We start from the raw sequence: 12,388 nt of genomic DNA, 5'->3' as shown, positions 1-12,388 counted from the left end.
TTTTCTATGCTGAATATGTACTCAAAATTTGTCTTTTATAAAAATAATATAGGTCCCTTTTAAAAAAACAAGTCACCAAACAATATAAATCAATGGGAATTGAGTCTAACAGAAGGGAATTAGTTTCTCATAATGCAACGAACCAATATTTGAATTTTTGCAGGAAAAGGTTCCTATATTTAATGTCTAATAATACTTCAAACAAAACTCTTTCCAATAACAGGATACATGTGAGTATAACCCAAAAAAAAAAGTCACCAAAAAACATAGAAGAAAAGCATCATGCTGTACATAAACTAAAATAACTGAAAATAAATTCTATGCATTGCACCGATGTATACAAATAAAATATAAAATGTATTATTCATGGAGAAAATTGGGGATATATCCCTCATTACAAATTTAATTGGCAAATAGTCCCTAGGATGATTGATTGCATAAGGGAAGATTAGTTGCATACAAAAGAAGGTAAGTTGCACAAAGAAAAGATAGTTTGCACAAACATTATTTGAATATAAGATATTAGTTTACATAAAAGGAAGATGACTTGCATATAAGGGAATTTCATTTGCACAAAGAGAAATTGAATTGCACATCACACAAAAGAAGATTATTACACATAAGAAAAAATAAATTGCATACAAAGAAAGTTAAGTTGCACCCAATAGAAGTTAAATTGCACAAAGTTCTTAAGTTTTATTTGCCAATTAATTTTTAATGAGGGATTTATCCCAAATTTTTCTTTATTCATGGCCAATAAATAGTGTATTGTTAGAATTTTTATATTTTCTATTGAGTTTTATTATTTGAGAACTAATTAAGCTTATGAGTGACTGACCCTGGACTGGCAAGAAAAATTAGGTTGATGACCGGTCTAACAAGTCCACACGGACACGGCTTAGTGATCATGGTTGATGGTTGATTTCAAAAAAGAGAATATCTCAGATAATAACATGAAAAAACCCAAACCTCAATTTCATTCCTCTCATGATTCTCAACCAAGTTTTACCGTAACAACTATGGGAAAAACAGAGTCTGCAACAAATTTTTTTTTATCCAATCTTCATTGTTAGATGATTTTGTACAACAAAATCTAAGACTATACATTTGCTGCACAGTTGATTGTGCTAGTGGGTACACCAGATCCTCTTTCTGGTTAGACTAACTGCATTTAAATACTAAGAACTGTTACCTCGTGTAAAAGGCCAAATATAATATATCTATTCCAAAAATTTAAAAAGAAGAAGAAGAAGAAGAAAAATGATGTTACTATCGGGCTATTAGGCTTTATATATAGCTTAAAAACACCAGTGTTGATCCACATAACGCAAGGTACTCCATTCCACAAAGTCAGAGACAACAATGGAGATTCCCAACCTCCATGGAAAGTCACGTTGCTTCTGCCTCTTCTTCAACCTCCTTACTGCCATCATTGCTTGCCTTGATTCTTTTGCGGCTGCAGAGACCCACTACCACGAATTTGTTGTAAGTGTTAGCTGTGAGTAGTAGTTCTAGATCATATACACCTCGTGTACTAAATATAAGACCCATGTTATAGTGTATAAAATAGGTTTTATATTTAGAACCAATTTAGAACCGAGGAGTAAGATACTGTGATGAATCTAGTTACTTACTGATTACTAAAACTTTGAAAATTGATTGAAATAGATTCAAACCACACCGGTGACGAGGGCGTGCAAAACCCTCAACATTCCCACTGTGAACGGGCAGTTTCCGGGGCCAACAGTGAGAGCTAGAAATGGAGATTCACTTGCTATCAGAGTGGTAAATGCAGGCAGATACAATATTACTATCCACTGGTAATATTCAATATAAGAGAAAAATGCCGGTTCATCATGGTTTGATATCCATTTTCCTCACAATCTGATATGTTTTCCTAGGCATGGCCTTCGAATGCTGCGAAATCCTTGGGCAGATGGACCTGGTTATGTGACTCAGTGTCCCATCCAACCAGGGGCCAGCTACACATACCGCTTTACTATCACTAACCAGGAAGGCACACTATGGTGGCATGCTCATGTGGGATTCCTCAGAGCCACTGTCTATGGAGCTATCATAATCTATCCAAGATTAGGCTCTCGCTATCCATTCCCAGTGCCAAGGCGAGAATCTCTCGTTCATCTTGGTAAGTTTTCTTAGAGAGCTATGCTCTAATAATGTCACCTATTGCCTTTGCAATGTAATTGAAGTTTATGATCAACAATGAAGAGTTCAATTGCTGTTAATGAGAAACTGCAGTTTCATGAATCAGATAGCGTTCATGACAGACTATTTCTGGTGATGGAACAGGGGAATGGTTTGACAGGGATCCTGTGAGTCTCTTAAGGATGACAGATTTTACTGGAGCACCTCCAAATGTATCTATTGCATACACAATTAACGGTCAACCTGGAGATTTCTACAGATGCTCAAGTCCAGGTTTGAATATTTCTATTAATATATTGAAAAATTAATAATATTAATATATTAAAAAATGAAAAATTCAAATAGAATGAATAATGAATATAGAAATCGAATTCTAAATTATTACATTAGATTTATATTAATATTAGATAATAATAATAGATTAATGATTAATAAAAAAATCAATAAAGAATAGAAATCATAGAAAGATAATTAGTCTATCTATAAGAGGAGATGATAATCATTTTCAATCACAACCACAAAATGAGTTGGGAGTGTCTGCCTCTTGTCAGCTGCGCCCCTAGCTGCCCTTTAATTTTGGAACCCTTCATTAATGTTTTTTGTTTTTCTTGAGCTTTTTTTAATCATTAGATTTTACATAATATGTGTGACATTTGATATATTATTCACAAAAAAATGTTTAGTTTTCAAATTTTTATGATTTTTCAAAGATGCAATACATTTAGAGTGTTGAATCTAATGTATTGCATCTTTGAAAAATCATAAAAAATTAAACACTAGACCATTTTTTTTGCAAATAATATATCAAAATGTCACGCATATTATGTAGAATCTAATGATTAAAAAAACCTAAAAAAATTTAGGAAGAGCCCCAAAATTAAAGGCAAGCTGACTCCCCCAACCCCTACAAAACGGGGGGAAAAAAGGATTAAGAAATGACAGGCAACTTATGTCAAATGAATTATGCAGATACAGTACGAGTTCCAGTAGAACCCGGTGAGACAATTCTCTTAAGAATAATCAACAGTGCACTTGAACAAGAACTCTTCTTTACAGTAGCCAACCATAGAATGACAGTTGTTGGCACTGATGCAAGTTACACCAAACCTTCCACCACAAGAGTGGTCATGATAGGACCAGGCCAAACATATGATGTTCTCCTCACAGCTGATCAAATCCCAGGTCATTACTACATGGCAGCACGAGCTTATGAAACAGCCCAAAATGCTCCTTTTGACAATACCACCACCACTGCCATCCTTGAATACAAATCTGCTAGCTGCTGCAACAATAGATTGTTAAGACCAATCTTACCAGTTCTTCCACGCTTTAATGATACCACAACTGCAACCACATTCACCAATGGAATCAGAAGCCTTTCCCAGAATAATGTGTTTACAAGTGTCGATGTGAGTCTATACTTTGTAGTTGGGCTAGGATTAATCAATTGCACAAATCCTAACAGCCCACGCTGCCAAGGACCTAATGGAACTCGCTTCTCAGCCAGCATGAACAATGTTTCTTTGGTACTCCCAAGAACCACTTCCTTAATGCAAGCATACTATCAGGGTATACCTGGTGTTTTTACCACAGATTTTCCTCCTGTTCCTCCTCTGCAATTCAATTATACTGGGAATGTGCCACGTGGCCTGTGGACGCCTTCTCGAGGAACTAAGCTGTACAGGTTGAGGTATGGTTCCAGGGTGCAAATAGTTTTCCAGGATACAAGCATAGTATCACCTGAGGACCATCCAATGCATATTCATGGATACGACTTCTACGTAGTCGGTTCAGGTTTTGGCAATTTCAACCCAGCAACGGATCCTGCTAATTTTAACCTTGTTGATCCACCTCAAAGGAACACTATAGGAACACCTCCAGGAGGATGGGTAGCCATTCGATTTGTAGCTGATAATCCAGGTAACATGCTACTGAAAAAATTATTAGTCTTGTGGGTTAAGGTTTGCCTTGGAAGTTTTTACCCAGGAGTGTTGAACATCTAAAAATTTTTTTTTTTAATTTAAATTTGCCCCATAAGTTTAAAATCGTAGCAAATTTACCTATTAAAAATGTTAACTGTTAATATCATTATTTCAACAGTCAACATTAGTTTTTTAATAGTAAGAGGCAAATTTGTTGCGATTTTAAACTTTCAGAGCAAATGTCCTCTAAACAAACCTTCCGGGTGCTCAGGGTAACTTCCAGGACAATTTTTCACTTTAACCCTTTTGTTAGAAAACATATTATTTATGTGACTTTTGTTCACTGGTGCAAAACAGGAATTTGGTTCATACATTGTCACATAGACTCACATCTTAATTGGGGTTTTGCAATGGCGTTGCTGGTACAGAATGGAGTTGGACCATCACAGACAGTAATACCACCACCAGCAGATCTGCCCCAGTGTTAAAATCAAGAATGCATTATTAGTAATAAATTTTATGTTCATGAAATATTGGCTCATTGTGTTGTGAATTCTCCAATTTTTTTTTCCCAATAGTCAGTGTGGTTTTGTACTCTCTTTCCAAGTCCAGACTAGGGTGATGCTCCATTAAGCAGATTATTAGCTATCTTGTTAAGTTTAAGGCTCTTGTATTACATTCAAAGAGGAATCCTTTCTTATCATGGCCACCATCAGTGCTTTTGTTCAGGAAAAGGAGCATAGAAGGAGAGAGGGGTGACTTTGAGTTTTTGTTTGTTTTGTTTTTAAATAAGGGGTAACATTGTAAATCTACCAACATTTTAAAATGTCAATTTAGTCATGCTGAATGATTTGGGATTTTGCAAATTCAGTGGCCTTCTTAGGTTTTGAAAATTCAATTATCATTTTTTTTTTGGAATTTTCTCCTTAAAAAATAATATCTTTAAATTTATTGAAGGAAAAAAAAATCTCACACTATCCCTAAAATGTGTACTGTACGCTTCTGGTCACTCCTCATTCAGACTCTAATCAATTTTCTAAAAAATAAAAAACCCTAATCAATTTAGAAGAACAAGTTGCCAGATTATCTGTCTTCTTCAATTGTGAATTCTTTATTTTTTCAATTATTTTTTTTAGTTTATACTTCCTTCAGACCTATTTATAACGAATAAATTATAATTATTATAAAACTAGTAAGGCAGCATCATGTGAAAGGATTTATTATACTACGAATGGTAAGGCAGCATCATTACGATTATTAAAAAATTTAATGAAATATTTGTGAACAATAGCGTAAAGTTACTGGGCTATTGCGGAATCTTGGGCCTAAGTCTGAAGGATCCGCATTTAATGGGCATCAACTTTTTGAGTGTAATAAATTTCGGATGCGATACGTTTAGCTCACTTGGGCACAAGGAAGCTGATGCTAAGAAGCCTATTATGAACATGATCATCCAAGCTCTTCTCCTTCGGATGTGTCATCTCAAGTACAGCCATTCACAACTAGCAGGAAATGGACATACCCTGGCTGCCCACCAGCCATCTGCCAAAAAGGCCCCCCTACTAGTCATAGACTGGGTTCGTTTACTTCATGCTAAGGGGTGTTTCGCATTCTCAAAACCGGTGTTTCAGAAACACTTTTTCACAAAATGAGGTAACCCCCTCCACATATTTACTTCGTAATCCGTAAAAGCACTTCTGAAACCATGGTTTGGTTTCTATCCAAATACTCCCTAATTGGTTTTACCGGACCGATTTTTAAATTGGTTGAGATAGTGGTTGAGATAGGGGATTAAAAATCAGTAGACTAGTCTGGAATCAATTCGTGGTCAGATTGGTAATAATTAATTTAATTTAATTTAAATATATTAAAATTTTTACATTTGATAATTAAAAAAATAATATTTAATCCGAAAAAATCTTTAACTTTTTTGATGACCGTCAATTTTATTCAAACATCAAATAAAAAATTACATAAAATGGCTGGTCTGTCTCATTCTGTCAATTTGAGCAAAGCTAAAATGAACGGGAAAAAAAACAAAAAAGAAGGACTGGCTCAGACAGAAACAAGAAAGCAAAACAAACAAACAAAAAGACTGAAGAAACTAACATAACAAGAACAGAAAAAAGGCAAACAACATCATAGAAACTAAAGCAGTCCTACCTCTGATTGTAATCCCCAATTTTTGCCAGTAGATATGATTTAGCCTAAAGTTGAGAAACCTTGCTACACGAACCATTTTTCTCCCACGCACAAATGCTTAGAAGCACGTATTTAGTTCCATGAAGCTATATCATACAAAGAAACTCACAGATATGCTTCCGAGAGATAATGTCACTACGAGGCATTGAAGCAACCCAACGCCTCATAACTGCAACAAAGATGAACATGGAATCTAAATGGTGATAGATCTTGGCCCATGATTCTCTGAAGCTGAAAGGATGGTACCACTCCTAAAAGAAGCCAGTGATGCATCGCTTTTGTAACAACCAGACACTAAAACACTAAAAGACAAATAGAAGCAATACTGTGAGATAGGCCTCTAAGTGGCTGCTAACCAACTTATAGGCCCCAGCAATATCATAAGTATTTGCGGAGCTTTTTGGTAGAAGCTCCGCAAGAACTTAGAATAAGATCAAAAGGTTCATCCAAAAGACAATGTCTTCCCCCCTTAACTGTAAAATCCGAGAATCCTCTAACATCTCTATTTGTGATAAAATCATTTTATTTTAGGGTAATATAATTTTTGGTACCTCAAATTTGCCTTTTGATTTTAGTTCCTCAAGTTTTAAATTATAGGTTTCGGTTCTTTAAATTTCTTTTCATCTGGAATATTGGTGCCTATAATTTAGTGGACCATTTTGCTTCTTAAAATACCAAAATCTATAAGTTGAAACTTGAGAGACTAAAACCAAAATTTATTTTAACTTGGGGAGCCCAAAATTGTATTAACTTTTTAATGTTTGGTTTGTTTTATGTTCATCATGCTTAGTTTTCTTATCTAGTTTGTATGCTATATTATACTACCTCTGGTCCTAAATATAAGAGTTAGTTAACTAATTTAAGTAGATTAAGAAAATAAGTTAAGTTAGTTATTTGTTATAAATAGATGTTGTATTTCCTTAAATATCCTTGCTAATTAAGTGTATTGACTAAAATTATCATTATTAGAAGGACTACCTTGAGAAAAAAATGAATAAATATGAGAGACAAAGTGGATTAAGATCTTATATTTAGGACAAAAATGAAAGTCAAACAAGGTCTTATATTAAAGACCGGTACCTGTTTATTTATGTTGGCTGCTGGCTTTTTCTGACTTATTTTTTTGGGTAAGATCTCTTGCTTGTAGATATTCCTTCCACTTGCATTTTTTAAATCTGGACCATTTTTCACATTGCTCGTTTGTTGAGCTATTCAATGCGCTGCATTTTAAGGACTCAACCTCCTCTGTATAATTTATAATTTATTATCCACATAAAATTTACTCCCTCCGTTCCTTATTATAAGAGATAAATAATCAAATTACGTTGATAAAAAAAACAGTTAAAATTAGTTGAGGACAATTAATATGTAAAAAGTATAATATTTTTTTCCAACAATGCCCCCATTAATAAGGAGAGAAAGTATGAGAGAGAACAATTAAATTATTAAAAGAAAGAGAAGTGGGAGGGAGAGAGAGCATGAGTTGGAGACAAAATAAATAGGGGTAAAATAGGAAATCAATACAAAAAATAGAGACAACTTTTAAGTGTCTCTTATATATGGGAACATGCTATAAGTATCAAATGTCTCTTATATTGGCAAAAAAAAAAATCAAATGTCTCTTATAATAAAAAACGGAGGGAGTAGTTAAGTGTTGTCGGATGAGTTCATATTACCAATTTAATACCATTTATGACAGTTTAGATGGCCAAATAACCTATTAAAGAACTATGTATAAAGCTTTGCATACTCATTAAACTAATGCAAAAAAATCCCCAAAAAAAAAGAAACAATGCATGCATGTGAAAAGAGTATCTTTATGGAGTAACGCATCCCACGGTCAAATGTAAAAGAACAAGAGATCTGGAACATAAATATTATATTGCAGGAAGATAACTGTTGAAACCTCCACATCATTTTTCAAACTAATATTAATAACAAGTGACCGTGCATATATTGGCCAGTATATTAAACATATATCAGCAACGCACATGTATGCTTCATGTTTGTCTTTGTATTTGCTAGCCTCTCTTGGTGATATCTCTGATGAAGGCATTGATATTAGTTTGAGAAGAGCCACCATTTGCTATTGAAAGCTGATATACACGTTGAAGATCTTTGGCTCTCTTTCTCATTTCTTTTCCTCCTTCATCATCCAAATCCATAAACTTCTGCAACAACCCAGAAATCTCCTCTCTGCTTATCAATCTTTGAGGATCAAAATCTTTCCTCACTCGCCACCCAACCTTCCAATCCTCCATTATCATCTTAGAATTGAGATGTTGATCCCCCATTATTGGAACAGTAAGGAAAGGAACGCCGGCAAAAACACCTTCTTTAGTAGAGTTCCAGCCACAGTGAGACCAGAAACCACCTATAGCATCATGCAGTAACACTCTAAATTGCTCACACCATTCTATAACTAAACCCTTATCTCCACAAATCTCTCTTAGCTTATGAGTCTCTTTTCGTGCTACCCAAAGGAATCGAACTCCGCTTAAGCGTAAACCTGCTGCGATTTCGTCAATCTGAGCTTGTGAAACTGAGAGGAAGCTTCCTTGTGAGATGTACAGGACAGAGCAAGAAGGTTGCTTGTCCAGCCATTGAAAGTAGGCTTTTTCAGTGTGGTTATCAGAGGTTGAAGAAGAAGAGAGGTTTGGATATGGGATTGCAGGGCCAATAAGGTAAATGGGCAAAGTGAATGAAGATTTTAGGACATGAATGGCTAGAGGTTCAAGGTCGTAGGTTGTAGGGAATAATAGATACTGTGATTTAGGGAGTGTTTGGATAAAACCAAACCATGGTTTGGAGAATAGCTTCTGGAGAATAGATTCTGAGGAGAATAGATTTTGTGAAGAATAGATTTTGTGAAAAGTGATTCTGAGAAGTGAGAGTGTTTGGATAGTTATTACCAGAAGTACTTTTTATATGTGCAAATTACTAAAAAGGGTATAAGTTAATATGATAATTACATAAAATATAGATTTTATAATATATTTTAATTTGAAGGAACAAAATTGTTAATAATATATTTTTTTACCAACATAATTAATAAATAATTAACATGTGTATATATATTTATAAAATATAAGATTAAAAATGTTTCTGGAAAAAATAAATATTTTTTACCAACAGAAAAATATTATTTTATTTTAAAGATTATAAATATGAAATATCATGATATTTTTTGACAAAATAAATAAGCACACATTAAAACAATTTATTACTTATTATAGTAATTATCTTTTCCGCTTTATGATTCTTTCAGGCTCACTCTCTTGCTGCGTCAGGACCAAATGACTGTAAACAATTTCTCCATGCCAACAACGCAAGCGAGTCAAGGGGCATTTTTTGTCCAAATAATTTCTGACAACCCAACAGCGAAAGCTTCAGCACCAGAAGCAAGATAATTTTGCTTTCCACAGAACCAAGGTTTTAGAGGTTAAAACCATGGTTTCAGATGAAACCATGGTTTCAAAATATTGGAGGCTGTTTGGGTAGCATTTTCCCCAAACCATGGTTTGGGGTGCTACCCAAACAGACCCTTAGACATAGAAGAAAGGAGGTTTAGCCGCCATTGCAAAATTCTCTGTCTGGGAAGGCTTCCATCAATAAGAGGGAAATCCGCCAAACGAGTTGAGGAAATTCCAGGAACATAATCCACACGTTTGTCTCCCACTTCTGTTGCAAACAAATCATAACACAGTACAAGTTTGAACATAAAGATGTTGAATTAGGTATTTCAGAAGATCGGAAAACATTTTAGAATTAGGAAAATGAGCTGACCCAATTACATTGGATTGGGTTGTGATAGGTTCTAAAAGGATCAAATTGGAATCTAAAAAGCCTGGATATACAAAATGGACCTTATTGGCAAAACCCAACCTCAACCTCGCGGATCCAAGGCCAGCACCCCAGCACTATAGGCTTCCTTTTATAAATGTACATACATACATACATATTTACTTACATACAAATATTTTTTCAAATAATAAAGTATTAAAAATTATAAATTCCTAATTCAAATCATAATATATATAGTTATATAAGTATAAAAATATTTTCTAATAAAAAAATATTAACACATATAACATAAATCAAATCGTTATGAAATCTCTGTCAACCCATTTTTTAAAATTCAGATTTGTCCAAACCTAAACAAACCAAACGATTTTATAAATTTTGGGGGGAAAAAAGGTAAACAGTAACAACAAAATATTTGGGATATCGTTATCATACAAATTTGGTAAACAATAACAACAAAATATTTGGGATATCGTTATCATACAAATTTACTATCATATCCTACTGTAAAGATGAATATGTTAATAAATCTCGGAACAACATAGTAAAACTCAATTTTGTGAACTTCTATTGGCTGAATTTTCTCCATTTTGGTTGTCGTTTACTCAACAAAATCAAGAAGAAATTTAAAAAGCGTAAATTTCACCACAAGTCGTTGTTGCAGCTAAACAAGTAACGATTAAAATTTCTAGCATCCACTACTTGCAAATTTCTCACACAGATCGTAAAACAAAGTACCGACCTAATGCATTGATGGGATAATGTCCATGTTGCTCGAAGAGATGAAGATGTTTGATGAGAGAGAGATACGACGCAGACATCGGCCAAAACGACGCAACTGCCATATTCCTCCGATTTCCGACTTCAACGGCCCAATAGAGACAAGCGTCATATATGAGAAGTGTAGGCGGCGGCTCAAGCCGATCGAGGAGCTGCTCAAACGGAGCTTCCATCTTTGTCATGACTGCTGTTATGAAGCCGAAACGGTCGGCTGCGCGGTCCACCTCGGAGGGGATGACGTTGGGTATAGTGCTGAACCGGAAACTACGGGGCTGGGCTTGTGAGCCGATGAAGCCGAGCCATTCTTCAGTGAGGACGATGGTGACGAGGATGTCGGGATTGTTGGAGAGAAGCAAGTCACAGAAATTGAGGAGGGGGTTGACGTGTCCTCGACCAGGGAAGGGCAAGGCTACCACGTGGCAGGTGGCGGTTGGTGGGACTTCCATGGAAATGAAATAGTGTTGCAGAGGTGAGGAAGACTGATGAAGATGCTCCTTTAACTACGTTTTTGGCCACAAGTTCTTCGATCTCTTTGTTTCTTTGTTTTTTTATTTTAAAAATCTAAGAACGCCAAAAAACGCAGAGTTATGTGACTAAAATCCTCCTTCTGGCTCTATAACCTGTAGGAACAAGAAGCTCTTCTGTTTTGACTTTCCTGGCTTTGATGCTTGTGATTTTATGAAATGAGTTTCGGTGTTAAATAGAGTAATAAGTCCTACCAAGAATTTATCATTCCTATGCGCTCACTACTTAGATGGCTAAGATTGGATTTTATTTTATTTTTTATTTTTAAAATTTTTGTTAAAAAATTATTTTAATATGCAGAATTTAAAATAAAGATAATTCCATAATTATCAATTTTTCAAAAAAAAATAATTTTTATTTAAAAATTATTAATTAAAAATTTATATTAGACATTGAAATTGTCTTTATATATATAAGCACTGTAATTATCAGCATTATAATACTCATCAATGATCATGCATCAAACTGGAACTAATTTTAGTATTTATCATAGTGATAAGCACTATGATACTTATCATTACGATGAAATCTATACCATTCAAATTCAATTTTAATAGTTTAGATTTAAAATTTTTAACCAATAATTTTTAAATAAAAATGATTTTTTAAAAAGCTTATAATGAAAAGATTACTGCTCTGCTTGGAGGGGAAGAAAAGTTAGGAGAAGAGAAAATTGGAGGAGAGAAAATAGAGAGAAGGAAAAACTAGAAGGAAAATATTATCATCCCTCTTGCTTAGATAGATGAGAGAAAATAGAGAAGAAAGAAAATTAATAAATATCCAAATGACTAAAATGTTCTTATTAAATATATCATATTTAAAATTAAATTAAATTAAATATTGTGATAGAAAGATTATACTAACATTGGCATCATCAAATGATTAAAATCAAGTTATTTGGTTGATATATATTTTCAGATTATTATATCTTAAAGCCAAATTATTTAATAAAAATAATGTTTTAAGATTAAAAAAATAAAAAATGAATA

The 12,388-nt window shown here is 34.0% G+C and overlaps 2 protein-coding genes across 2 annotated transcripts; one reads left to right on the top strand and one right to left on the bottom strand.

The window, feature by feature from the left end:
• Nucleotides 1-1,358: 1,358 nt before the first annotated feature.
• Nucleotides 1,359-4,788, top strand: LOC114759815 (laccase-3-like). The gene is made up of 6 exons (XM_028949063.1): nt 1,359-1,485; nt 1,669-1,820; nt 1,902-2,146; nt 2,311-2,439; nt 3,136-4,086; nt 4,446-4,788. Exons 1-6 carry the CDS (start codon nt 1,363-1,365, stop codon nt 4,574-4,576), a joined length of 1,731 nt encoding a protein of 576 aa, XP_028804896.1. The 5' UTR covers nt 1,359-1,362; the 3' UTR covers nt 4,577-4,788.
• A 3,313-nt stretch (nt 4,789-8,101) lies between these two features.
• LOC114759824 (UDP-glycosyltransferase 87A1-like) lies at nt 8,102-11,518 on the bottom strand. The gene is made up of 3 exons (XM_028949071.1): nt 10,837-11,518; nt 9,840-9,971; nt 8,102-9,066 (listed from the first exon to the last, which is right to left on the bottom strand). Exons 1-3 carry the CDS (start codon nt 11,318-11,320, stop codon nt 8,312-8,314), a joined length of 1,371 nt encoding a protein of 456 aa, XP_028804904.1. The 5' UTR covers nt 11,321-11,518; the 3' UTR covers nt 8,102-8,311.
• Nucleotides 11,519-12,388: the final 870 nt, after the last annotated feature.

This window comes from Neltuma alba, unplaced genomic scaffold, assembly GCF_004799145.2.
Source record: "Neltuma alba isolate B1F8T4 unplaced genomic scaffold, ASM479914v2 tig00010901_pilon, whole genome shotgun sequence".
NCBI classification, from domain to species: Eukaryota; Viridiplantae; Streptophyta; class Magnoliopsida; order Fabales; family Fabaceae; genus Neltuma; species Neltuma alba.
This window is presented reverse-complemented; position numbering and strand designations above follow the sequence as displayed.

Excerpts from the sequence above, each read along its gene's own strand:
- LOC114759815 (XM_028949063.1), top strand. The coding sequence starts at position 1,363 with ATGGAGATTCCCAACCTCCATGGAAAGTCACGTTGCTTCTGCCTCTTC. Across the intron at positions 1,486-1,668 it reads CCCACTACCACGAATTTGTT|ATTCAAACCACACCGGTGAC; the intron begins GTAAGTGTTAGC and ends TGATTGAAATAG. Across the intron at positions 2,147-2,310 it reads AGAATCTCTCGTTCATCTTG|GGGAATGGTTTGACAGGGAT; the intron begins GTAAGTTTTCTT and ends GTGATGGAACAG.
- LOC114759824 (XM_028949071.1), bottom strand. The coding sequence starts at position 11,320 with ATGGAAGTCCCACCAACCGCCACCTGCCACGTGGTAGCCTTGCCCTTC. Across the intron at positions 9,972-10,836 it reads TTATCCCATCAATGCATTAG|AAGTGGGAGACAAACGTGTG; the intron begins GTCGGTACTTTG and ends TGTTTGCAACAG. Across the intron at positions 9,067-9,839 it reads AAACCTCCTTTCTTCTATGT|CTAAATCACAGTATCTATTA; the intron begins CTAAGGGTCTGT and ends TCCAAACACTCC.